General features: G+C 40.8%; 1 protein-coding gene across 2 annotated transcripts; it reads right to left on the reverse strand.

Annotated features, from left to right (window-relative positions):
• Window positions 1–1,097: 1,097 nt before the first annotated feature.
• On the reverse strand, window positions 1,098–26,576 carry ell (elongation factor RNA polymerase II). 2 transcript variants are annotated; one of them, XM_078790070.1, is made up of 12 exons: window positions 26,120–26,576; window positions 16,743–16,787; window positions 11,060–11,181; window positions 9,093–9,256; window positions 8,236–8,486; window positions 8,037–8,161; window positions 6,566–6,647; window positions 5,162–5,729; window positions 3,853–3,922; window positions 3,246–3,417; window positions 3,107–3,151; window positions 1,098–1,977 (listed from the first exon to the last, which is right to left on the reverse strand). In XM_078790070.1, the coding sequence occupies exons 1-12, from the start codon at window positions 26,252–26,254 to the stop codon at window positions 1,873–1,875; spliced, it is 1,884 nt and encodes a 627-aa protein (XP_078646196.1). In that variant the 5' UTR covers window positions 26,255–26,576; the 3' UTR covers window positions 1,098–1,872. The 2 variants fall into 2 exon arrangements, with proteins under 2 accessions (XP_078646196.1, XP_078646197.1); XM_078790071.1 differs by lacking the exon at window positions 11,060–11,181 and having other exon boundaries at window positions 26,120–26,267.
• Window positions 26,577–26,798: the final 222 nt, after the last annotated feature.

The raw sequence follows: 26,798 nt of genomic DNA on the forward strand, positions 1-26,798 counted from the left end.
CCAGTCCCTTATGGTTCTCAAAAAAGAAAAAAAAAGCGTGCTTTGGGTATTTAGCGCCAACATTTCATCCATGAGACTTCACCCTCCAAAATCCTCCTGTCGTCCTCTTACTTTTGTTGTTACTTTTTGCTTGCTCAGCATCAAGAGAGGATAAGAGGAGATTGAGGAGGAAGGAAAAAAATATATACAAACAGGTAATTTTGGCACAAATGACTTACTTGATACATCCTGCGGGATAGTCACTGATGCTCACTCACAGTGGATTTGGAGGAGGGAGTTTGCTTGATGAGGCTTAATGATAAATTCCACCTTCTTCACACACAATGACGGCAAATGAAAGCTTGCTTGGTAACTGAGGACTGTTCATTCATGGAGCCAGGGAAAAAGCATGTGCACCAACAAAGAAAATACGTAAGTGACTTCCACGGTGAGCAGCGAGGGGATTAAAAGTGCTGATTTGTCATATTCACATCAAGTTATCCATAATGCTGATGGACTGGACTCATCTTCGGCTTCTCTGAGCTTGACCTCATCTTCACGTTAGGAGGACAAAAAAGGCAAAAGTGGTAACAGGGCAGCAAAGGACTGTCGAGGATGGCTTCATGTTAACAGTCGCCTCTATAGACGAGCAGGAGGGGGTTGATGTGCGGACATGGAGACAACCTCCAGATCTTTGTAAGAGGAAGAACTCCTCAAGAAAAACCTTGAGGAGCTTGCAATGTATTGAAGTGAATGAAGGCGTGTCCGTCTGAGCTGATTTGCTCTGGAACAAGGGTGTCCATTTGTGGCTGGTCCTTCATTTTTTTATTCGGAGAAATTAAATGGAACATGCTACACGAGTGCACGAGCAAGGTAAAATATTGACGGTTTCAACAGGAAGTGACACCATACTAGCAAATAGAGTATTTGTCACAAAACTAAGGCTAGTCATTTTTTGGAATTATTGCATTTTTAAATGTATTTAGCATAAATGCTCCAAGAAAGCCTCTATCCAATTAACTGCTATAGTAACAGGGTGCATGGTGCCAGGGATGGATTTAGTCTTTATTAACTCCACAAGATGGCAGCAGCTACATTTGACTTGTTAATAAATAGGACCTTTCAACTTTCTCATGCACCCCAAATTATTAAGATTCAACAATTAAGTTGCTATGTATAAGGTTTCACAATTAACATCTTGTTGTCTTTGCGGTTGTGAAAATAAACACTTCCGGCTACAATTACGGCGTTTTTTTTTTTAGCATGTATTATTAACTACATTGGACTGGTTTTAGTCTGAAAAAAGTGTGGACACCCATGTTCTAGAATAAAACAAGCAAAGCTCACCATTTCGGAGCACTGCTTTTTAAAGAGAGAAGAAGAAAAAGAAGAAAATAGACAGAGACGAGGCAAGGCAGCTTCTGAATAAAATACTGGCTGACATTCAAAATGGAGGGGAGGCAGCCTTTAAGTACTGATATTCCCCACACTTTTAGGGTCTGAAAATAAATAGAAAAAAACATTCACCTCCATATATAATGGGGGAAGACTGCTATCTCATTTTTCCTATAACTCAAAACTTCCATTTTCTCAAAAAGCAGGACAGACGTCTCCTCCTCCAGAAAGTGTTTTTTGTGTAAATCCCTGATTCTTTCACATCACTATAAGAATGGTAGGCTGAGAAAAACAGCTTCACTTCTTTTTTCTCTTTCTTGGATGTGTCCGTATACCACACTAGGAGGCCCGGCATCATCGTATCTTCCCCCAAAAAGAAAAGTAAAGAGAGGACAACAAAGATCCCATGTCCTCGTTTAAGTCCTCACGTTTGAGCCTTTGGCCTAAATGAGGACAGATCCTCATTGAGAAAATAAAATCGAATCAAGTACTGTACTTTCAGAGTTGCTGTTGATCGTACTCGGCAATGAGTCTTTTGATATGTGCCAGTTTGTTGTGTAGATATTCACAGCGGTTCTTCTCTTGGCTATAGTGGGGATTACGCTGTAAGAGATGGATCAAAGGGCACAATCACGCCAAGATAGAACACTCATTTTACGTGCGTCATGCATAAACTGGCACTCAAATGTCTAAAACCATACAAGAGTGGATTACTCAAAACACAGTATAGTTTTACAATTACATGCATAAAACTATTCTAATGGATATGATCAATAAAAGGGATCATTTAAGGTTTCTATTACCTTCTTTGAAGACGTGATTGTTGCCAAAACACACGGTTGCAGCGAGATCAACACAGACACCACCTTCCTGTTTTTCCAAGAGTTATTTATTGAATTCAATAGGGTTTCTCACCTTAATAACCCAAAATGTAGCCAAAGAAAAGTTGTACCAGCATTTGATCACAACATGAAACACTATTTATATGGTGTTTGTGTTGATCGTGTCTTTGAGAATAACTACATCTTCAATTAAGGTAAATGTAACCTTAAATGTTCATTTATCTATTTCATTCATCATTTACTGTATATGGTTTATGTCATAAAGTTCATTCATTCATTCTCTACCGCTTTTTTCCTCTATCCCAGCTGTCTTCGGGCGAGAGGCGGGGGTACACCCTGGACTGGACGCCAGCCAATCACAGGGCACATATAGACAAACAACCATTCACACTCACATTCATACCTATGGACAATTTTGAGTCGCCAATTAACCTAGCATGTTTTTGGAATGTGGGAGGAAACCGGAGTACCCGGAGAAAACCCACGCATGCACAGGGAGAACATGCAAACTCCACACAGAGATGGCCGAGGGTGGAATTGAACCCTGGTCTCCTAGCTGTGAGGTCTGCGCGCTAACCACTCGACCGCCGTGCCGAGTAACAATTAGAATTAAGCACTCAAGTTAATAATTGAAGCATTTGCATTGCACTCATTCAAGTCCACATTGTGCACTTTGTAGTCCGTTATGCCAACACAAACAACTTTAGATCTGTATTGAGAAAGACACGAGACTTGGCCACATACAGACAAAAGATAATAAAATAGCAGTCTTTTCTCACTTTGTGTCCTTTCTAGCTGTAAAAAGAACATCTGGCCAGTATATGAATAGTTTGGGAATGTTCTGCGTCTAAAACCATTCATTCCAAAGTGTTAAAATGTCAAAAACCCACCTTTTTTATTCTATGATACTCTTGAAGTATCTGATTATGGATTGTCTGTGAAGGAAAGTGAGCACATGATACACATTTTTTTAATGCTGGAGTTACATGATGATATTTGTTGGGGACATATATTTTTTAAAAACTGCACCTTGTACTTGTCTGTGCCTTGTTGGAGCTTCTTAAGCTCATTGTCCAGCACAGTGAAATGCTTGGTGATGCTCTCTATCCGAGCGTGTAGACCACGGTACTCGCTGTACTCGGAGTTGAAGTCATTTTTATACCTCTGACGCTGCTCTGGAGAGCTGATGACCATGTACTTCCTGCGGCAGAAAATTAGAGGAAAAGGTTACAATAAAACTAAGACATAATGAAACCGGTAAGGCTGAACATGATCCAATGATTTGTTTGCATTTGAAACTTGAAACCATCCTTTGTTATGGTGCAGTGCAAAAAATCCAAAGAAAAAGCTTGTGAGAACTTTTGACATTTTGTGAGCAGTCACGTAAGATGGCGGGTCATCTTTTGGTTTAAAAGGAACAAAAATAGCCAGAAAAAGCATTTTCGGCTAGAAGGAATGCTCACTGACACAAAATTTGCTAACTCTAAAATGTGAAAACTTACTTTTCCAGGAAATTGTGAAGGAATTGCCAATTTAACAGCATTCTAAATTAGAGACTCCTCTGAAAATATTAGGATGAAAAAATAAGGATGGAGGAGACAGGGAGCCACTGGAGAGACATGGTTGAAATACTTACGATAGATAGTCAGTCACCTCAGGTGACGACAAGGAAATACTGGCACTGTTGTTGCACATCCCGTTCAGATCTGGAACAAAATGTGAACAGGTCATCTTTATGAAGTCACTTCTAATGCTGCAGAGACTGCTGTGGTCAAACCTGGCCAAAACAATATACTGTAGCTACACACCAATTTTCATGCAGAATCTGCTGTGTTAAATGGTGATGGTAATGGTAATGGTAAGTCGAAGTCCTTGGGCCGCAACTTTTAGCACCAGTAATGCCATTTGGTCCCATTTCCACCTCATTAAAATTTGGAGCCGCAAAACTTGACTATTAAAATTAAGGTAAATCTACAGATATAGTTTTCTTATGCATATTGTCACATTCCCTTTGTCTTCCTGTTCCTCCTGGAGGAGTAACAAGCCGCGTCTGTTTGGTCATGTTTCTTAAGCTTTCTGTCCACCAATTTCAGATCAACATTTGATATAAAAATGTTGTCATACATCAATTAGTTCCAGTTTCAGTACCACTCTCCATGTCGCTTTAGTTGCTATTGTTTATTAGCGACCAAAGTGAAGTAATTGACCGGCATTTCTGACCGAGTTCACTGACCAGACAAGCACTGCCTCATGCACTTCAGCTGAGAATTGCACGGCACACTTTCAACTCCAAGACAAACCTCCAAAAGGCTGCCCAAAAGCATAAACCATCTGGAACCGCAGCAGTAGACAGGCTAAACAGCAAAGAGTCACATGCAGCTCCAGAGCCGTGGGTTGTAGACCCCCATCATAGTCAAAGGTTGGGTGGGACATTGTGATTTCCCAGTTTTCAGTGCAACAGATGTCTTTCAAAGGAAAGAGGTCCTGATGTTTTCCACTGAGGGCCAGATACAGAAAAACTGAAGGATGTAGGGAACCATTTGATAAATATTGTGAAGTACGCCAGAACCGATGCATGAAAGCTAAAATAATAAAATATTACCTGTGGGATAAAAGTACCCCCCATGACACTACCACTGGTGATTTACAATTTACTGTATATAAAAGTGTCCAGCAGGGGTCTCCGTTTAATCAGCAAGTCAAACAAATTGCAACAAAATGAGTCACAGTGATGACTAATGGCTGTCTTGGCCATAAGAGAGGGTTTCTTTTATCATGAAATCTCTACTCTGATGTTCCAATGATGGTGATTCTATTTCCCTAGCCCAAAATCTTGAGTTAAAGTGATAAATTAAATTAAAGTGTTAAATAGGTGACGCATGAAAGTCATGTAAAATGTGTGGAAGGACTGGGACACAGCTAATTGGAGAAAACCAGAGACTCACTTGTGCTTTTGAGTGGAATACTGTTGCTTTTGAGGTTTTCTGGGCTTATGTCACAGGTTCTGTCAGGCTCAAGCATTCTGTCCTCAGTACTTTTCCTCTCCTTTTCCTCCTCTTGGTCTCTCACTCTCTCCTTGTTTCTCGTCTTCTCCTTGTCTTTATGCTTCTTAGACTTCTTCTTGGATTTTTTGCTGCTGGTGGCTGACGGACTCTTGTCGCGTGTTGCCGGCGTGGGGGATGTGCTGACGGCGGCGGGTGTACTTGTCACTAAAGGGGGTTGACTGAGCCTTTCCGACGCCGTTTCCTGGGCATCGCAGTCTCGCCCGTTGTGGCTCGAATCGTTGCTGACGTCCGAGAGCGCTTCGAAAGGACGGGGGATGTCCAATACAGGGAGCGGCTGAGAGATGGACGTCAAGGTGGCATCCACCACAGGAGCCGCCTGTGTCTCTGCTTTCCCATTGGAGGAGGACAACTTGCCGTTGATTGGTGCGGATGCAGCTTTGCTTGCAAGGTGCGAGATCCTCGGCTTCTTATTGACAAGAGGGTCAATGAAGTCTGCAGCAGGACGTTTCTGGCAGAAAAATGTGATATTTAATATCCAACCATGCTCACTATGAATACAACTGCAATGAAGGTAAACAGGCACGTTATGTGCTGTGGAGGACACCCAGAGGGAAAGTTGCTTCTTTTATACTGCCTGTAAAAGAAGGCATTTAGAAAACTGCAAAGACAAAAGTGCGTTAACTGGATCAAGCGATACCTGGAGAATTGGAGAAAGGCTATATTCTTTCTACCAAATGTGGAAACTCATACTGTCTATAACAAGTAACTTTAATAATGACTTCAGAAAGTGGAATGTGGTCAAAGAGAGCTATATTTTCCTTTCCACTCAAGCTCATTCATTAACAAGCACATTGCAAAACACAGCTCACCAGAACCAATGTTGTAAAAGCAGTAAGAACATATATAGACAACCATTCACACTCAGATTCATACCTATGGACAATTTAGTGCATAACGTGCATCATGATTTGACAGATGAGTAGTGCAGCACACATGTACGTGCAGAGGTAGATGAAGATGAACCTTGCTCACTCATAATTCAAGTGCAGCTCCTGCCATTTTGTGGCGTTAATAAACAATAACTACACTGGGAGTTTGCCTAGAACCACACCTGAATAATAATGAGTAGTCCTGAGTCTCCACTGGACGCAGGAGCAGTGTAACAAATGCACACATTGTTGTAGAAGCACACAAGCCCTGCCTCAGCGCTGTGGTTTACCGTTGTTATTTTGGCTGTGAAGTACTCATGTATGCTACACTGAACACTCAAGGTGCCGCTGTTGTCATGTAGTCAGAAAACACTCGGAGGAGGTAGCGTTTTTCTGAATCTAACAAGCAGCTCACCTGAGATGGCAAGCTGTTAGCCAACTCCTTGGGCGGGCTTTGTGCTGGAGGAGCAGTGTTGTTCTGAGCCTGGCACTGTTTCCTGTAAGATCGCGCAGACACACACACACACACACACACACACTATGTAAACAAATAATTATTTGCAGAGCAATAATGCTACGAAAAAAAAAAAAAGAAACAGTGGTAAACAAACCTTAACACATTCGCTGTAAAAGACATATTTATACCGCTTATGTTTTTCCGCACAATAGGCACAAAGATGTGGTGACGCAACAATAGAAAAAGACTTTTAAGTGCAAAATACATAATTTGCCCTTCTATTGAAAATTGAGACAACCTAAAGCATGATCAATAACGGGCACAAACCATTTCACTAATTAAGATATTTTTTGTGTGTGTGAAGGGGCCCAGTTAGATAGGCCTTGTGGTAACCAAATGACATGGCTGAACCTTGGACTAGTGCCACACACGCATCAGCATGTGCTGGAGCTGCATCACGCGCAGTACAGTCATGTCCCTGTACACGTGCTCTACGTGGCTGATAGTATTGAACTGTGCGTGTGTGCGTGCGCAACATAAGTATACACGCATATAGGCACAACTATCCACAAGACTGACTCACTACCATGGAATCTGAATAATGTGGAGGATGACTTTTTGTTTGTGTTTATGTCCACATGAGGCCAGAATAATACATTTTATATGTGGATCAAAGTACTGAGACATCAAACCATTGCATCCATATAGCAAAGGAACACTGAGGAAAATATGGAATTAGTCCTGCCCCTTTGCAGCGACAACACCTTCCCCAAAGACCTTTTTACAACTTTTCTGAATTCCAAAGGTGCTATAAAGCAACAGTTTTGGAAGAAGCAGCATTGGTGCCCCACAAATCTCATCATACTGAGTTTAGTTCTTGATCCCACAATATAAAAACAAACCGAGTGCCTGAGATGTTGCTGCCTTGTCTATTAATAGCTGCCTGGAAGATTGCCTTTCCTTGGTAGCAGAGGAGGAACCAGATTTTTTCCACTGGGAGGAAGGCCAACAGCTCATGTCAATAAACACAATACATTGCTCTGATGACACTGCAAAAGTCATTCTGTGGACGCACCTCACATTGTACTAAATACAATAGGTTCCTTTTCAACACCTGCAATTACAGGTTATGAAATAATGTGCGACTGCATCCACTGTGACAAACAGTTGATACATATGAAAATGGATAGTAACATTACCGTAAATTCCTGTGTATGACCACACCCAGTAAATTTAGAGGACAAACCAGATTTGTACATAAAGTGATGTGAAAGTGCCATTCAATTTTGTACTGGTATCGGTGCATTTTGTACCAAATGTATTCTTTTCAGACTGGCCCTGATACCCTTTGTTTCATTTAAAATATTATTACAATTATCTCTGGCAAGAAACGTCAGCAAACACGTTTTACAAATGGAAGTGGTCTTACCTCAACAAGATTCTCTTGAGAAGTTGCTGGTCTCCTTCCGTGTATCCAGGCCAGTCTTTATGAATTTCCTTATATAAAAAGTCTTTCAGTGTAAGCGTGTTATCCTTCCCATTCAGATTTGCTACCTAGAAAAAAGACAAAGAAGACCCGAGTGAGGACACCGTTGAGAAATTACAATCTCTGTAAGTTTCAAGCTGACCTGTTGCAGGTGGCCATCCAGGGAGTCCTTGTCTGACTGCAAGAGGCCATCCTTCTGCAACCTCAGGAGCAGTTCCGGCTTCTTGTAAGGCTTGAGAGCCAGCAGGTGCACCAGGCGCTCTCGGAGCGGCCGGTGCTGAGCACTTGCTTTCTTCACTGCACTGCTGGAGATGATGACAGGTCGGGACGTCCGCCGCGAGGGGGCCACGTCGGACAGTGCAGATACCGGTTTCCGGATCTGAACTCTTTTCCCTGAAAAATGGAATGGAAAAGGTAATACACAAAATATAAAAGAACAAAAGATTAATGTATTACACATTTAAGACTGCACCTTTAATCAACAAAAATTATAGAGAAAGATACACTAGATTGACATTTCCTGTCAAGTTCTTCCAAAGCTAACTCATTCCAGCATGCCTATCTGGGCCATGCTTTGTACAGTGCTCATCTCATGGTTCCGCTCTGCCAAACTGTTCTTGACACTGTGGCTCCATTAAAAACAAGACAGACAAAAACTAAGCCTAAGCCCTCGCTAAGTGACACATTTCGCATTGTCAGGCGCCAGTGCCAAAGAACTGAGTACAAGTGAAGAAAGGACATATTACAGGTGTAAATAAACATGTTGAAAGACTGCTGGTTTCATTGTGTTTCCGTAGCCAAACAAACTTTTGCATCTCAGCACACAACTGTGGTGTGATAAGGCATTCAAAGCGCAAAATCTCAATCCTTGACAGTGAAACAAAAGTAAAAATGTAAAAATTGTAGGCTTTCTACCTGTGGTACATGTATCGTATTTTCCGCACCATAAAGCGGATCGGATTATAAGGCGCAGTCCCCAAAATGCAACGTACTACTCACCAACGTATCTGCCACCGGGCTTGATGACAATTGCGCCCCTGCTGCGTGTCTCCTCTTCAACCTGGGCCATGCTCTCCCTTGCCTTCTGGTAGGAGTCGTCCGTGGCACATACGGTAATCTTGTCCTGGATTGCACCCAAACAATCCAGATGAATGCTACCCTCGCTGCCAAAACAAAGAAGAGTGACCGTGAGAGAGGAAGAACAGGGCAGAGTGACACTATTTCTTCTATAATGAAAGTGATTGTAGAAAATAAAAAATTAAAACAAACTATACCAGTTTTTTGAAGACTTCAATAGTCTTCACTATAATGAGCAAGCCGGGTAGTAGCTTTAAAACAAGAGAACCAATGACCATCCCTGTGTGGGTTTTTACACATGGCACACCAAATGCCTTTCTGTCTGACTGCCTTCACGCTTCCACTTTGACTGTTTGGCAGAAAATGAGACGCTGCAGCAGCAGTGGCAGCGAGAGTGGCCGAGCTCTGTCATTTTATGGTTTCAGACGTACTCTTTAAACACTGATTAGGATCCAGCCAGAGATGTGCATGAACTACCCACCCGCTGCGTGAAATATTCCCAGACAGATTTGAATGTTTTGACAGTCAGTGCTCTTCATTTTGGGCTCCATGAGCTTTAATATCAGTTGCAGTTTCATTTGATTCAGTCAGCACTTTCCCCCCCCACATGTGATGACAGAGAACACGCATGCATGTCAACGTGCTATGGTGCAGACAGTAAAGAAGATACTTGACCCCCAGACTACCGCAGGTTAAGTTGTAGGAGTCTGGCAGTGTTCCTCCTGACACAAAAGGAACAGATTTCCCCAAGCCTCTCTCCTGATTTATCCTCCACACTCTTGACATGTGGGAGACTCTAGGACCTCTGTAACATTAGAGATCCTGCACAAGAGTTGCATCACAGCTTTAAGAGCATACTCGCACTAAACCATTCGTACTGTGGTGGACTTGAGCATCATTGCCTCTGCTTGACTGTGCTCACACTTACTTTGTTGTACTACTTTTATTCTGCTGTATTACTACAATTTTCCTGAATGTGTGTATTTTTCCCCCATCATTTCTGATTATTTAGTTTGTGCAAGGTGCGGACCTACCAACCTTGAATACATTTCAAGGGCAGAAAATAGTGTGTGCGGTAAATGAAAAGTGTGCACGTTGGCATGTCTGAAGGGTGTGACTGTCGAGAGGAATGATCGCATTAATCAAATGTCTTTATTCCGCAAATGTAATTTGTGCGTGAATGAGTTTGCCATGGGATTCCCCTTTTGGATTATTCTGAATGTATGCATTCGGAATGGTCAGTTGTCATCAACAAATGTTGCATGTAAGGGCATTTAGATCAACAATACTATCTGCCCCAATGACAGGACAGGGGAAAAAAACACAAAGTTTTGTCTTTAAATACAAATACAAATAAAATGTTTTAATTAGCCTTTTTAATGCCTCTCACTGTTTAGTGCATGTTAAATTCACTTTTACACACTAAGAAAATTATAGGCATACATTATATGGTATTGTACAAAATATGCATCGCTCCTCACTAGGGTTTTTCTGCCTTTATAGGCAGAATGGGTGTTACATTACATGCATTCTTTGCGGCCTCCTTTTATATCTTTATAATACATAGAATAGAAAAAGACATTCGTTCAAAATGTGTTTGCAAAATTGTAAAATAAGGGCAGTTTTCTTTAAGTTAGGCCAAGAATATTTTCAATTGATAGCAGATTGAGATTTGCAAATATGCGGAGGAGTGAATGTCAAACCTGAAATGCAAATAGATGGAGTTCTACTGTACATGGGATTTGATATCAGATAAAGGCAACTTGGGAGAGTGACTGATTGTTTGCTAATAGAGTTATATTTTAAATGATGATTATTATTTGGGAGCAGTGTCGTTTCCAGGCAGGGCTATGTGAACATGGGAAGTGGGATGTTGAACTTGTCCTCACCTGGTGACATACTGCTGGATGCAGTCGAAGCTGCCCTGTGGGTTGTCTCTGCCCACATTTGACAGGTAGAAAGTAAACGTGTGTAGCTCATTGGAATTTTCAGACCGTGGTATTGAAATTTTCTGTGGGAGACACACAGAAAAAAGTGAGACCAATACAGTAACACAGTGGCTATGGAACACAATAACATTTTCTACTGACAATGCATAGCCTCTATGTGGTATTCCCTGAATTGGAATCATTAGGTATGTTTATCTTGGCCAAATCTTGAAAGAAGCCCCAGGCTTAAATGACACAGTAAGAATGTTAATTCAAGGATATATGGGAGTATAATTGCCTCTCCCTAGGCAAAGAGACAAGGAAGCAAGTGTGGGAATATATCAATGAGATATTATTGTTTGAATTTGCCAAAAAAAAAAAAAAGGTCCACCCGAGGCCCGAGTAAATGTGCTCCAGGCATCTTCTTACTGAAAAAACACTGAAGGCCTTTCAAAAGCACACCCACATACTACATACACATACATGGATTGTGATTGTGATGATAGGCAAAAATTGCAGTTCCCCTTTAAAGGTCAGAGTGTTTTATTTATCAAATTTTCACCTTATTAAATTTTAATCATTTAAAAAATTATTACAATTAACAGTGGTTAACTTATTTTGCACTTGTATAAAACTGTTGAAATACTGAAAGCTTTTAAAACATTTTCCCTATGAGAAAGTAGGGTTTCCCAACCCGACAGGCATGCTCCAATGTGACTGCATTGCTTCCACAGGACATTTCAAGCAGTTCCAATGTGAAACAGTGCCATTCTACTAAGCTCAGGTAAGAAAAGGAGACATCTTGCCCAGTCCTCTGTAAGTCCGAGCGTATATTCCTCATCCTTGCCGGTCGTGACACATGGTCAGACGTCAGGCAGCTCAGCTCTGTTTACTGAAGGTCTTAACACGTGTGAAGGCTCCAGGTGGCCAACTATAAATACATGTCCTTTATTTCCCTTCCATTTTGTTCCACACCGGTATAACACACCGGCTCTTGCTGCAGACAGACTGACAATAAATAGAGCTTTTAAAAAAAAAAAAAATAACTACTGTATGTTGCATTCTCTGGGTGCTAAGATTTTTATAAGGCTTTTGTTTGTTGTATGCACACAGCTGAGTTTATGTTACTGCACTCAACACAACAAACTAACACAGGGGAAGCAAAAGGCAGTGCACAGAGTGTAAACACACAAATCACAATTTAGTAAATTAGGCTTATTGGCCAAAAGTGTTGGTGCCACGGATGGGCAGCTATACATTACAGGGATATAAAATGTAATGTTGCAATTTGAGCATGCCGATTCAGGGATGACTGTGATGCAGGGGGGCGGACAGGCCGGACTGACGCAGTTTGACTCTGTGACTCATTGCAGAGTGCGAAAAGAAGGCTCCTCCACACCAAATGGCTCTCAGGACTATGTGTGTTATTTGGATTTGTGATCATTCATACTATGGATGCGTCAGTTGTTGTGGCAAAAGCTTCAATTAATGACACTATTCAATTTACCACTGAGCTTACTGTCCTACATAGACTATATGGTTTGGTCGCCACTTCCACTGGAAATCTTCCAGAATAATGCTGACGAATGAGTGGAGTTTGTCTTATTAGATTTGTATTAGAGAGAAGTATTGATGGTGAATTGTTCCACATGATGTTGAAGTGTAAAGGTTTGTAGTTTAAAGACGTTTAGAGATGGTGAAAGGTTTGTTGCTTTACTAATAAAAAAAGGTATTTGTACCCAATTCTGGAATGCTTGATGCTTTGAAAACTGACCCCGAATTCACACCAGACACGTATCGCGCGCATCACGTCTGCGTAGCATTTTACGGCCATAAATTTAATTCACTTTAGAGGTTGCGTATACCCAGATCTATCGCTCCTTTTTTTCCTGCCAAGAGTTTCCCATGCTGTACGACTGGCACAGCAAAACCGGTTCTGCAGGTGCTTCAACCGGATGCCGTGATCCTGGTCGCAAGTTGTCACTCTTTCGCGCGCGTGTGCTAGATGCTGGATATCGTTAGAGCCCGTTGTGTTGTGGCGTTCATGCAAGTTTCTGATTGTGGGTTGGGAACAGCCCATATGCCTGGCTATATGCCCGGAAATGTTGTTCTCTTGATAGACGTGGCATGATGCCGTTCACTGGACTAACAATGCTGGCCTTTTCTGGGCTTTTATGTAGGCCTCCAAAACCAATCCTCAAATTATGCAGACACTTTTTTTTTTTTTTAATTGTGCCATGTGTGTTTGATCCACCAAGCCATGTGCAATGAACTGTGAGAACATGACAACTCGTCATTATCTCAAGTACAGGAGCACTAAGTCAACAATAAATCCCCAAGATATAATTACAACCTCCTACAAGTAAAAATATGCATACATTTCACCTCAAAGTTTCTATTGACTGTCAGTGTATAACTGACGAGATAGTGGTGGTGTCAGAGGTGGTGTCTGTGAATGAATCCTTGTGTTAGTATCAATGTGATTAATTAATTGATGCTGTTTTTCAACATGACATCGACAGTATTTGATTTTTATCTGTGCAAGACATGTATATTATTTATGTTTATAGTATGAAAATTTAAATTATGTCGGATGTTTTGGAGCAACCAATTTAATACATTTTCAAATTTGAGAACAGTGTTGGGTGAGCCTCTCTCCACATTGCCTGCTTCCAATCAACGCCTCCTTTGTGGTTTAGGTAAAACACATCATAGAAATCCCCATACAGCAGTCCAGTATGCTCCCTCAGGGCTAGGAGTAGTACAATGGATGACATTAGGCTAATATGATTGGACACTTTGTAAGTGCCATATCATTGCTTTTCTGAACATCAGCTCACTATGTTAGGAGTCAGCATTTAAGACATCTCTAAACCACTGAATGAGACCCACATCCTGTCTACAAAAAATACTACTGTTTTAGCTACTGGTACAAGTGGATTTAAACTCTGTCCAACCACCCCCTCCTCATCCTCCTCCTTGTTCTGCTTGCAAGTCTGCTCATCTTCTCATTCTGCTTGGCATCAAGCAAACAATGCCTCTTTTCAGATTGGCTCATTAGGAAGGACAGATCCCCGCACAGTTCCGAACAGTCTCTGCAAAGCCAGAGAAGAAAGACGACCAGAGAAATCGAGGCAGACAGACAATGGATGCCACATCATGGATAAAAGGTCAAATTGGGTAAAAAAAAAAAAAAACAACTTTGGGAACAAAGATGTCTGATCATTTCAATCAAGATACAGCTGAATAAATACTACTATCTGACAGTAAGGTGACATATCAGCAACCATCTTTAATCCAGTATATTTACACAATAGGAAGGATTCCATTTCAAAATGGCGTCATCATTGTCTAAACAGCTGACAACACAAGTGAGCAAGATACCAGTTAAAAAATGCAAAAATTTATATTTTGCACTGCTGGATCTTAAGTGGAGCTTCAAAATGCAAAAAGAAGAAAGGGGAGTGAAACAAGAACATTTCTGAGTCAGCAATTTACATCAAACAACCATTGAACTGAAATAAACTGGTCGTCAGCTCATTAAGAGTGTAGGACCACAGCGTTCCTTGGATCTCTATCCAACATTGATAACATCTGGGTAGGAATGGCAAAGGAAGTTTCCAAAACCTCTTCCACTGGCCTCCTGGAAACACTGGCATCAAACATGTCGAAAAAATTTTTGAGGTGATTAAAAAGAATGACAAAGCTACTCATTACAGAGTGTGATTTCTGAACATTTGATATCCATTTTAAGGGAGCGGGGGGTTTGGAGTATGGTCTTAAAGGGGACCTATTAGTATACTTTTTCCACTTTTCTGACCTATAAATGTGGTTGTGTGTATTCTCGTGATAACGATGCCAAAGTTTCAGATAATGAGGTTTGCGAATGTGGAAGTGAGTCCTGAAAGAAGTTTGAGATGGCTCTGAACACTCTGTTTCAGAGAGGTTGTTCTAACACTAGCTGTTTGTGATGTCACAGCTAGCCGGGCTTCCTCCCCACAGCTTTGCTTTGCTCCGATTATGTCAACTATGGTATGGTTATGGTAACTATGGCTCCCAGGAAATCTTTGCGTGGTTGGAGTTGGTGATTCTCAGCAAGAGAAAAATATTGTCATCCGTCAAGGACACACAGGACTGCTTTTGTGAACATGAACGTGAAATATCGGCCAAACTGTTGATAAAGCCAGGAGCAGCGTGCTCTCGCTGCGAAAAGGTGCGTTAATGTCCGACACACTATGCCTGCACTCAGTAAAAGTGGACCTACATTACCACTCTGAGTTCATACACTGTAAGTTGGGGGTCTCCAACCAGTAGCACATGAGCCCAAAGTAGCTCCTAACCACTTTTCAAGTCGGTCTCCAAAAGCTTTATTAATTTATTATCAATGCCCACAAATTAGAAAGTACAGTTCGACAGTAGTCTGGAAGTACTTGGGAGTGTGACCAATCACAGCAGAGTGGGCGTGCTCGGAGGCGGGCCATGTGTGGAATAAATTAAAACAGACTATTTTGAAGATCCAAGGAAATACAGCTGGAATAGCTGTCGATTCTGCAAGTTTTCTGAGCAGGTTATTGTCTGTAGCTGCTCTATAGGAGTCCACAACTCAACACAAACGACCAAAAAATTTGCATAATAAGTCCCCTTTAAACGTTTAATCAACTTTTAGCAATAAATTGATGACATTATTTTTGGATGAACTGCCATTTCTTCTTTTTGCGTTTTGAAGCACAACTTAGAACCTCCTTAAGCTCCAACAGGGCAAAATGTCAGTTCTTGGAATTTTTCACATTTTTGGGCGGAGTGCATGAGTGCAAAGAGTGCATTGCCAACAATAGAGCATGGTGCATGAATGCTGGCAGCTATGTGGAACTGCGGTTCATTGCTCAAAACATGAATTCCAACATGTACTGTGCCAATCGACTGTGTGAAACATACTGTGTGTTTAGTGTGTGTGTGTGTGTGTGTGTGTGCACGCTCAGTCAATTGCCCAGAGTGAATGCTTGGGAGATGTGACAGCATGTGGTGTGTCATTTAGCCACTTTCACACTTGCAACTAACATTCTCAGCAGTAACACATTTTTCCCCCCAGTGGAGTGACTCTGATGTGTCACTTAAGATGGCCTTTGATTTCTCAGAATCCATTTATTAGAAACACCTGACAAACCATCTGATTTGCGCATATGGAAAACATGAGCCTCCAGCCAGCAAATGTGTTTGATATACACATAAAAATCTGCCATTAACACTTCAATGCAAATGAGACAGAAAGTAATTATAACGGTTCCGTCTTTAACTGTTTGCAGGATTAAGCAAGAATAACTTTATGGATTTCCACTGACCTTTGTGGATGGGTGGGGCTAGGACTAAAGAAGAATCCATTACACACTTGTGCAAATCCAGGAATATGGTGTTTTGAACTTTTGTTAACTTTTTGGTATAATGAATGAATCTTAATGACTATATTATAAATAGGACTGTTGGGCCTTGGAAGAGGTCTGTGCTGAGGGCTATCCTAGTTCTATACAGCCATTTAAGTGACTGCTGGAAAAAATCTAAATGTGATGCAGGACTTTGAGTTAAACAAAGCTCAGTAATTAAACGTTACAACAGTTTTGCAAACAAATGTGTGGCTTGCATGGCTTACCCCTTGGTTTCCATTAAACGTGATCAATGGTTGTGATGACAGGACCTGAAATAACAGGGAGATAAAAAAAAAGTTATCACAATATCAAGCAACAATCCATTAAGTTGCTTTTCCCTTTTCTTTCACAGACAAAAAACAATCACATACTGTGAGTAGTATTTTTATAAACAGTTACTGAGAGGTTAACTACCAAGTGTACTGTAAATTTGATTGTAAAGCTACTGGTTCAAACTCAAATAGAAATTAATGTAGATGTGCAAAAGGTACCCCACAGTTTATGTACTTCTTTTTCTATCATAAAAGTAGTTAATTACAATTGAATGGCTTGAATTTGAGCATCTGTTTTTTTCTCCAATCATGATGGCTATGGCTTAAGCCTGCATATTAATACCAAATTGCAGAGGGAATTTTAACAATAACGATAAACCAGTATCTGAAGTAAAATAAATCAATACAACCAACAAAAAAAGACTCATTTCCAGGGAAATGTCCACTCAAAATGACAGGGTTTCAATGTTGTGTACGTGGACTGGAATCTTTGGAATCTCCTGGAATCACTGGATGAAATCTTCAAGATGAAACACTCTTAAAGTGGACCTGTTGTGGTTTTTCCACTTTTGTGAATGACTGATAATGAATGTTGTATTTTCTTGTTAAACGATGCCCAAGTTTCAAATAATGAAATAATATTTCTTCAAGTGCAAGGGAAAGCTACAATTTGTTTACAAATTCTAATAAAGCAAACATCAGGCACAAGTGGTTGGAGGTCCTGATTCCCTACCAGCAAAAAATCTGTTTAACGTTTAATCCGTCATTAGCATTTGACATGAGACTGTTGTGCGAACATGGGCAGTATTCAGCTGGACTAGCCGACAAACTTGCTGAACACCTTCAACCTTCAACCTCCAATGTTACTTGGTTGTGTGGAAGAGTCAGAAGACAAAGCCTTAAGCTTCTGGTGATGTTATTTCTGTATGGAGTGTTTGTATTTTTTTTTGGTGTCGAGTTAGTTTATGCTTGCACACTGCCTGAAATCCACTTCAAACAACGATGAGATGATCTCTCCGGAAAACAAACTCTGTTGTTGGTAGTCATTTTTCCTTCTTTCTTTCCTTTCACAACCGCAGTGGTCAAAGACCCTCAGTTACACTGTGCTTGTGTTTATACACAATTAATAAATAGCTTTTGTTCCTGTTAGTCTCCTTTCGTCTTATTTTGAAGTTCATGTCGGTAGGCAAACTCACTCATTTGTGCATTATTCTCAACTAATGGGCTGAAATACGGAGAGGAAGTTTGTCAGCAACAAAAAATATTAAATAATAATAAAATAAAATCTGTAAATTAACTGGTCACACATGCGTGATTAGATGACAAATTTACTCATTGTGTCTAAAATTTTAGTTGCAAAATGCGACCATTTAGTTGCAGTCTGGAGCCATGATATAGTAAAAAAAAGTTCCTTCACAACCAGATCCATGCAAAACGTAATGGTTGCTTCTTTGGTTCACCCACCGTATCACTTCTATTTATTGTTTTACTACATAAACATGATTGCTGTGATTAAAACAACAAAAGGAATAGCACTACACAGACGTACTACATTACAGAAAAGGGGGAAATTAGCACAGAAAATACTAACTGAAAAATACTTCTCCCCATTTCAGCAGTGACAGTGAGGACTGGATTTTCAGACACACGCGCGCATGCATGCATGCACCCACACCACAAAGAGGAAGTCAAAGTGGATGTTCCTCCTCCATGTGTTTTGCGAGTTGACAAAGCATTCAAAGGTAGAGCAACAAGTTCATGTCAGGGCAAAGCAATCAAGGACAACACAGACACAGATTATGAACTGAAACAGTCGTTCTGTCAAGCCTGTGATTTTTTTTGTAATTTGAGCTTCAGTCTGCCTTTTTGGCAAATGTATAACACAAGTCACAAATGAAATGTGAGACTACATCTTAGCTGGGCATCCAGTAAATGGCCACCCCTTCTTGTTGGCTGTGAAGTGCATTTAAAACCAAACAAAAGGGGACTCTATTCATGTCATGGGATGCAGTGCAAATCCTGCTCTAACATTCCTGACAGACTAACTGCAGCTGATTCCACAAACAGTGGCTCACTTCACCAGAAAACACCTCTTGTATCCAATAGGCTTACTAAAGCCATTGCATGATTAATTCATTTACGATGGCCTAACATTTAGCTGCAAATGCTGGGAAACTCGCCCACTCACTAATTGTTGCACAAGACTTAAAAGCCATTTTGATTTTCCGTCTGATTTTCTGAGATTACGAATTAGAAGTATTGCCAAAGTACATATGTAAGTACCAACAATGAAACAGCTATCATTTAGCAATTAATCTGTGTAAAATTGCAACAGAGTAAAGGAGTAATATGGTGAAGAATGACTAATTGTGAACATGGTGTTCTATTACAAGATACTGGATGTGAATTTCTCTTGGAGATGCATAATATGTATTCACCTACTGTATGTAAATGTGAATAAAGTGCCTAGTAGTGCTTCTTGGAACCACAAACTGTCAGGGTGGACAAACACAGCTCATCAGCGCTCCCAGTCAGGCTAGCTCAACCTTTTAAAGTGTCTAAATTCTAGCATCAAAGCTACATTTTCACTACACTTAAGAACAATTATTGAAAAATACTAATATGACATTTGAGAATGCCTTGATTTTATTTTCAGCAGATGTGGGTGTTTTTACACAAACGGTGTCAATATTCATATTACACTTGATGCAGTGTACAACTAGGTCATATCTATAGGTTCATTACTCATTCACACTGGTCCTGAACTCTTCACACTCAACAACACCAAGAATCTATCCAAGAGCACCAACCCTTTCATTGGGCACCACTTTCAGCGAATTCTCTTCCACTCCACCCCACCCAACACCATACTCCTACTGCCGCTGCTGCCTCCCAGCACCCAACGCCAACATAGTGCTACCATCAGCCCATTCATTTGAATAGGCTGCTGACATGTCACTATTCTGTGGGACCTGATCCCAGAATGTTCCACTGAGCTAACCTTAGAGACAGAGTACAGGTTGAGACCTTTGGCGGCTTGTGTTCACTCCGGGCCTGTAGGTGGCGTAAGTCGACAACTGACAGACAGATGAAAGAGAGAAGAAGCGCGAAGAAGCACTGTATTTGTTGCTATCAAAATTTTCAGTGTGTAAGCCACTACTTTCTCCTTCAACTTTGAACCCTGTGGCTCATATAGCAGTGCGGCTAATTTTGTGAATGCTGGACGCATTCACAACATCTCCTATGCTACAGAACTACTACTGATTGTTTAACTACAGTGAGGAAAGTAGGTACCCATTGCAAGCTTGTCAACCCATCGAAAGTCACAGGAGGTCCTTGCCAAATATCAGTCACGGTGAAGACCCTGTGTTATCTAACCAGCGCACATTGCAATGAAGACAATGGATGACTAAACGGTTAATCTTTGAAGTGGGGAAATGTAACCTTTGATATACCACCAGATATACAAGGACCACATAAGAAAAGAAAAGGCTCAATACAACTTTAGATATTGACGTAAGTAAATTACACTTATCAAGTACCCAATGCTACATCTAGCTTGTTTTGTTGTATTACTGAGTTGTAACCAAAATGTAAAATGAGCAAAGGAGCCATAGTCTGAGGATACGCCTCTAATGTGAATTGAGCTTTTTACATCTACCTGCATAAAACACTACATGGACGTGACGTACGCGCTTAGTGTAATTTTAGGGTTAGATCATCACACAACAACTTAACACTCAAAGGGTAGCTATTATATCCCATAACACATTTATTCCCAGCAGAGCATTACATTGGCAAATGGCTTTGGTGTCCTGACAGCCATGGCTGCCATTGGTATGAACTGTTCTGCTGGGACAAAATGCATTACGAGATATTATTGTGTAGTGCTCCTGTCAAATAGAGAGCTGCCTGGTCCTCACAGGCTCATGTGTGCCAGAATACCTTTTATGACGTGGACATGCTTATATATGTACACATTGTTTTTTCTCTCTAAATGTAAAACAGCAGTGCGTCTTATACACCGGAATGTATGGTATTTGTGCAAAGTACACCCTGGAGGTTGATTGAGGATGAACTGTCACTGAGATGATTGTAGCATTTACACTTAAAACTACCCAGACTTTTCACACTTACCCGTATTTTCCAAAGAGACACTAACACAGACTGTCTTGGCCAAAGTCCATCCTATTGCCTACTGGTCTATTCATTCTATGCTAATTCAAGATAAGGAATCTTTAAGACATGAAGTCCAACCATTGATTGTTTCATCAGTACTGCCCTAATGAGTGGCAGATCATCATTAAAGGCAAACCCTGTGTGTGCACAAACCTGTTGACATACTGTTTTAAAGTCTGAAAGTGTGACGTATGCGCTGACAGATCACTTTCTGTGGGTCAGTACATCCGCCTGCCCTGTTCAGCAACACCACAGGTGACGTGATAAACAGGCGGGAATGTTGCCATGCAAGACCGAGGAGCACCGTGACATTTCGAGTCATATTTGGCCCCAGTGGGTATATGGTCATCTCCGTCGACGAGTCCCATGATGAGCTGCTGAAACTGGAGAGTCAGCATTCCTTAAATAACCATTGCAATGATACAAGCCAAGCAGCTTCAGGCTGCAAACCCTGTTATCCATATCCATATCAAAACGCGGGACAGTAGAGCTTAATTGAAATATACAGAAAAGGTCTACATTTACAATAATACAAAACTGAAAGTGAAGCCAATGACTGACAAACACTAATGAATAAAAACACATTACGTCTGTTATGCATTCCATGAGAGTGCAGACCTACACCAAGGCCAAACAATCCTGAACATCCTGCATATACGTCAATTTTGTCATTAAGATATACGCAGTAGTCAAAACAAAATGACCAAATGTCCCTTGTCATATAGCAACAAACGGTTTTGTGGAATAACCTATATTGTAATACAATGGAACCTGGATTTCAAACGCGCTGGTTTTCTTATGATTTGATTTTTGATTAAAAAATCTGCCATAATTTTGCCTTGGTTCTCGTACACTGTACACAATATTGCACATTAATTGTATTTTGCTCATTGATATGTTGACTCTTGTGGCGTCAATAAAGACGAACTAACTCCCAGCATTGCTTGTTTATTCAGCCTCCTTGGATCATACCAGGCCAGGGGGATAATATCGATATTACAGTAAAGTCTCGTTATATCGATATTCTCGGGAGTCGGAAAAAATACCGATATAACCGGACTATCCATATATCCGATCCTGCGCCGAACTGCATTAAAAGTGGGCGGATCTTTGATATGGCATGTAATTTTCTCCTTGAGTTCATGGATTGCGTATCTAGCATGTTTTTGTACTACAATAAATTTTGTATTACAGTAAATAAAAATAAACTTACGCTGTAGTGATTACCGGTTACCGGGACATAATTCACCCCGGAACTATCGATAGGGAAGGTGTTGCCACCCGGAGGGGTAGGCGCGAGGGACAGGTGTTTTCCGCTGTGTGTGCTGAACTCTGGTGGTGGAAGTGTGAAAAATAAAGTTGACTGGAAGCAGCCGTTTGCCGTGTTCTTTTTTGGTATTGAAATCCTTAAGCAAAGATTGATTTAAGCTGCTTTTGTATCGATATAAGCAGACCAAATTGGCTGGCGGGAGATGAAAAGGGCATCCTAGTAACCGGATTATCATAATAACCGTGTGTCGTGCTAACGGAGCTAATTATATCATAAAAGACTAGAAATTTGCCGGGAAATGAAAATAGTATCGCAATAAGTAGTAATTCGTTTTAACCGATATCGATATAACGAGACTTTACTGTATTAAGATATCAATATTTTAGGGATAATGTAAAAATCAACCATATCATTCATATTGATAGACTGGATTTTGATTTTTTTTCCCCCAAAGTTCTGCAACTCCGGAGGGACTTTTTTCACATTGACAACCGTGAGGGGGGTGCACTATGCTTGTGTGCCAGTGTATGTCATATTATTACACTTCAATGCCCCTAGGCACTAATGTGTTAGGCATCTGTAGAGTATGTCTGTTGTATGGAGGAGCTGTCAGTTGTGCTGTCGCTATGCTAGAGACAAGATGCTGCTGCCGCTCTGAAATAGAGCCACCCAAACAAGTTTCTCCATTTTTAGTTGACATGTGAAGATATCACATCCAGTATGTGCAACTCCTATCACTCCTGTACTACTGAAAATGTACAATGTAAACATTAACTAATTGACAATTGAGGGGCAACCCACACGGAAACATTTTCAGGTCAAAATGGCAAGTTATTTTAATGTTTCAGCGTCTCATCCACACGTGAACAGCATTCTGGCCATGTATATGGGCAATATGAGAATGATAGTATCATGATTTCATGTCATTTCTGTCTTGACGTGGTTGCCAGATTACACATTTATTAATTAAATGACATGCTTTTATTTGGGCTTTGTGGAGTCTGCTTTCTGTTTTGGATGTTTATGAAATATAACTGTGGAGAATGTATTTTAGGGGTTGAGGAGACATCTCACACCAGTGTGATAACACAGCTAAGCTGTCTTGGACGGTCTGTGGACAACAACAAACCTTGTCCAAACAAAATCATTACACAATAAGCACAGCAAACTTTTTTTACACCAGAAGACAAGAATTGCTTGATGTCACTCTGTCAGGTTTTTGTTGACGTCACAGCCTGTTAAAGACGAAGATGAGCAAAGATAATGTGTCGTGTCGCTCTAGTTCAGTCTGTCCTCGAGACATAACAAGTGAGCAACCAGCTGAGTGTCACGTCTCAAACATCCAACACCCCTGTCCTGACTGCTGCATATTCGACATAATCCCAAATACTGAAATATGTTTCATGGTACTAGGAAGCCTCACAGAGTCTTTGTATCAGGAATGACTTAAAGCATTTAGTTGGCACACACTGGAGCTATTGCAGTGCAATACATTTATTAATACCAATACAAATACTACATTCAAAGTTGACAAATGGTGTAGTCGTGCTTATATGGTCTATATTACAGAAGGTGAAGAGTTAAATCGAGCTGGAACTTAACTGACCTGCTTTTAATATCCAAATGTAGTCCATGGAAATAACATGCTAATGAGTTTGGAGACAAAAGATGTCAATTTTGACAAAAATAGGCGTAAGAAAATGAATATGGGTTGTCATCTGCAACTACAATGGATTTTTTTCAATTTCTTTAGTCAAAGTACAATTTTTTACAGCAATTTACCTGTGCAGTGGATAGAGATGAAAACATCTACTCATTCAAGACCATGCATGATATGCTACATTCATTCCACATTGGAAGCAGGCTGGCTACAAGGAAAAACATGAGAATGGTCCTCAGATTATTTTTTAGTTGGTGAAAATAAATTTGCATTCGAATTAGTAAATCCTGCTGTGGAATGAAAATTATGTAATACACAAGGCACACTTACATGTGGTGCTGAGAAGACACATCTACAACAAGTTAAGACATCACATACAGTAAATCAAGTACTACTACGTGAGTGATAAACAACAACTAAGAGCTAAACACATAACTTCAAATGTTTATTTCCAAATTCCCACAAGGCATGCTGGCTTGTCCAGCTGCAAAAACTATATAAACTATGAACAATAAAACATTGGACATCAACAGTGTGTTAACTCCTCCTTGTTTACTCCTCCTACTGTTGCCACAACTAAGCGACCATCATCCTTCTTGACCCATCCACAGACTGCAGTGTGTCTAGCAGGAATGCGCAAATAATTTGTAATTTGGTCGGATCTATAGACGCTATAACAATGACAAGGAGGTGGTCGATCAATAATCGCTTTATTGAACAAAAGAGGTAACTGTCGGCCACAACCATATCTCAGCAAATGTAACTAGAAGAATAGGCGTCCACACATGCAGTACCCGCACTCACACACAGGTGCTCAGTCTGATGTGTTCACGGCTTCACAGACAATGGGACAACACAAAACTCTTAAACCTTTCAGGTCACTACATTATATACGTTATGACTTTATATGAGGCTCTAATAAACTCCCCTCTACAGGCAAGTATGATATTGATATTGTGTAGCTGTGACTATCAGGCAGAGCACTGTGTATGTGTGTGTGTGTATGTGTGGCACTCGTGTAGAAACAGCTATTTTAGCTGATACTTTTGATTACTTTTGCTGATATTCATCTAGCTATGTTGCTGACAACATTAAAGCACAGGCTACTGTTCTGTAAGATTGTTTACATTTTAATGAAACTTTAGCGTATACAACCTAAATATTTTGGGATATGAGTTTTGGTCTATATCACCCAGCCCTACCCTGGACTGGTCGCCAGCCAATCGCAGGGCACATATAGACAATCATTCACAACCACATTCACATCTATGGTCAGAGTCGGCAATTAATTTACGATGATGGAAACAATGTGATTTTTTTTCACAGATACTATGACAAAATTAAAAAAAAAAAACTTCTTTTGACAAATGATTTGCCAACACAGCTACTACGGTACCATGTGCTTTTTTTGACAGCAGTCTTTTGATGCTACCAAATTATTCGCCAAATGTCTGACTATGCCAATATTGCAATAAAAGGCACCATAAGGGTTGACTGTGACAAATAAGAAGCTAATTAGCCATGCCAATTAATAGTTTGCTGGGTCCTAAGGTTGGACAGTGGGGGCCTGTACACAAACACTGCATGTGGGGGATAAGGCCTCCTTCTCCTGACCAGCCAGGTTTTCCCTGTCAAATATTTATAGAGGCTGAAATATTAGAAGGCAATTCTCACTTCAGCAGTAGCAACCCGCAGAGCCATTTCCACTGATTCCACCCTGGGAATGCCTCCTGTTAATGAGCATTGACAAAAAGGTTTATACTTAATTTACATTATTTTTATTTGAACTTAATATCGAAGGTTTATAGCAGACACTGTTATGGTTGTTTCGCTTAAACTTTCTGGAAACCCCACTTAACACAACTTGGGCATCTTAAGTTTGACGATTAGTGGGGCAACAACAGCCAAATAAAATACAATTGAGTAGTCCAGTAGACGTTTCCACTCTGTGTATAGTCTGGATAGAGCGACGTGAAAAGCTATAGCTATCTCGTACAACCAGGCTAACGGGGAACAACCGGCTGGACCGAGCTTTCCGTAGCCGTCTGTCTGGACCCAAGAGTGGGGTTGGCGTTTGACTGGAGTGACCCCCACTCCCTCCACCACCAACACCACCACCACCACCACCAACACTGCCACCACCGCCGCCGCCGCCTGTCACAACCGCGAGGGCACACTTCCACCCAAAGAATGTCTCGTTTGGCGGCCACCCGGTCTTACCTTGCCACTCTGGTAGCCTTCAAAGGCCCTCAGCGAGCTGTCAGTGAGTTTGACGTGAAAGACGGAGACATTGCTGCCGTTGCTCACTCTTCCACAGGACAGCCCGTAGCACTGCTCCTCTTTCAGCGCCGCCATCTTTTCTCGCCGTTCCCCACCATGCGCGCACACACACAAGCACGCACACGCATTTGTGCTGTAAATGGACAATTCCCATTTTCTTTTTTCAATTTCAGGATTAGTCACATAATACAGTCGTCATTGGGTGAAAAGGACGATCACATTTCACTGACACTCCCACATCAAAATAAATTAAGGAGTTTGTAAATTAAACACTGAAATTCTAAGTTTTATATGGCGAAACGCTTGCATTCCATTTATAAATTCACTGACCCAATCACAAATACTTAGGGTTACAGTGCTTAGACGAGACGACCCGTTCACATTTTTTTATCTTAATGTAACATGTACAACGACCGCAAAATAGTTTGACTCGAGTTCCAAGAAGAGGCTGGCTTAACTGCAAGGCGGTATATATCATTTTATGACATCAGCAAAAACCGTAAGTCTCAAGCAGTGTGAGAAAATGTTATAAAATCAGACAAGACATGTTTTGTTGAACTGATTTCTCCTAAATCAGTTTACTTTTTCAGCCAAATACCTCTTGTACCTCTTATATATA

This window comes from Doryrhamphus excisus, linkage group LG4 (assembly GCF_037039965.1).
Source record: "Doryrhamphus excisus strain RoL-2023G ecotype Guam linkage group LG4, RoL_Dexc_Guam_v1.1, whole genome shotgun sequence".
Classification (NCBI taxonomy): domain Eukaryota; kingdom Metazoa; phylum Chordata; class Actinopteri; order Syngnathiformes; family Syngnathidae; genus Doryrhamphus; species Doryrhamphus excisus.

What these genes read in the sequence shown, in the direction of transcription:
- ell (XM_078790070.1), bottom strand. Translation starts at nt 26,254, where the DNA reads ATGGCGGCGCTGAAAGAGGAGCAGTGCTACGGGCTGTCCTGTGGAAGA. An exon ending in TATTCCACTCAAAAGCACAA is followed by an intron (nt 3,923 to 5,161) that starts GTGAGTCTCTGG and finishes ATTTTGTTCCAG; the next exon opens with ATCTGAACGGGATGTGCAAC. An exon ending in AAGGCACAGACAAGTACAAG is followed by an intron (nt 3,152 to 3,245) that starts GTGCAGTTTTTA and finishes TTTCCTTCACAG; the next exon opens with ACAATCCATAATCAGATACT.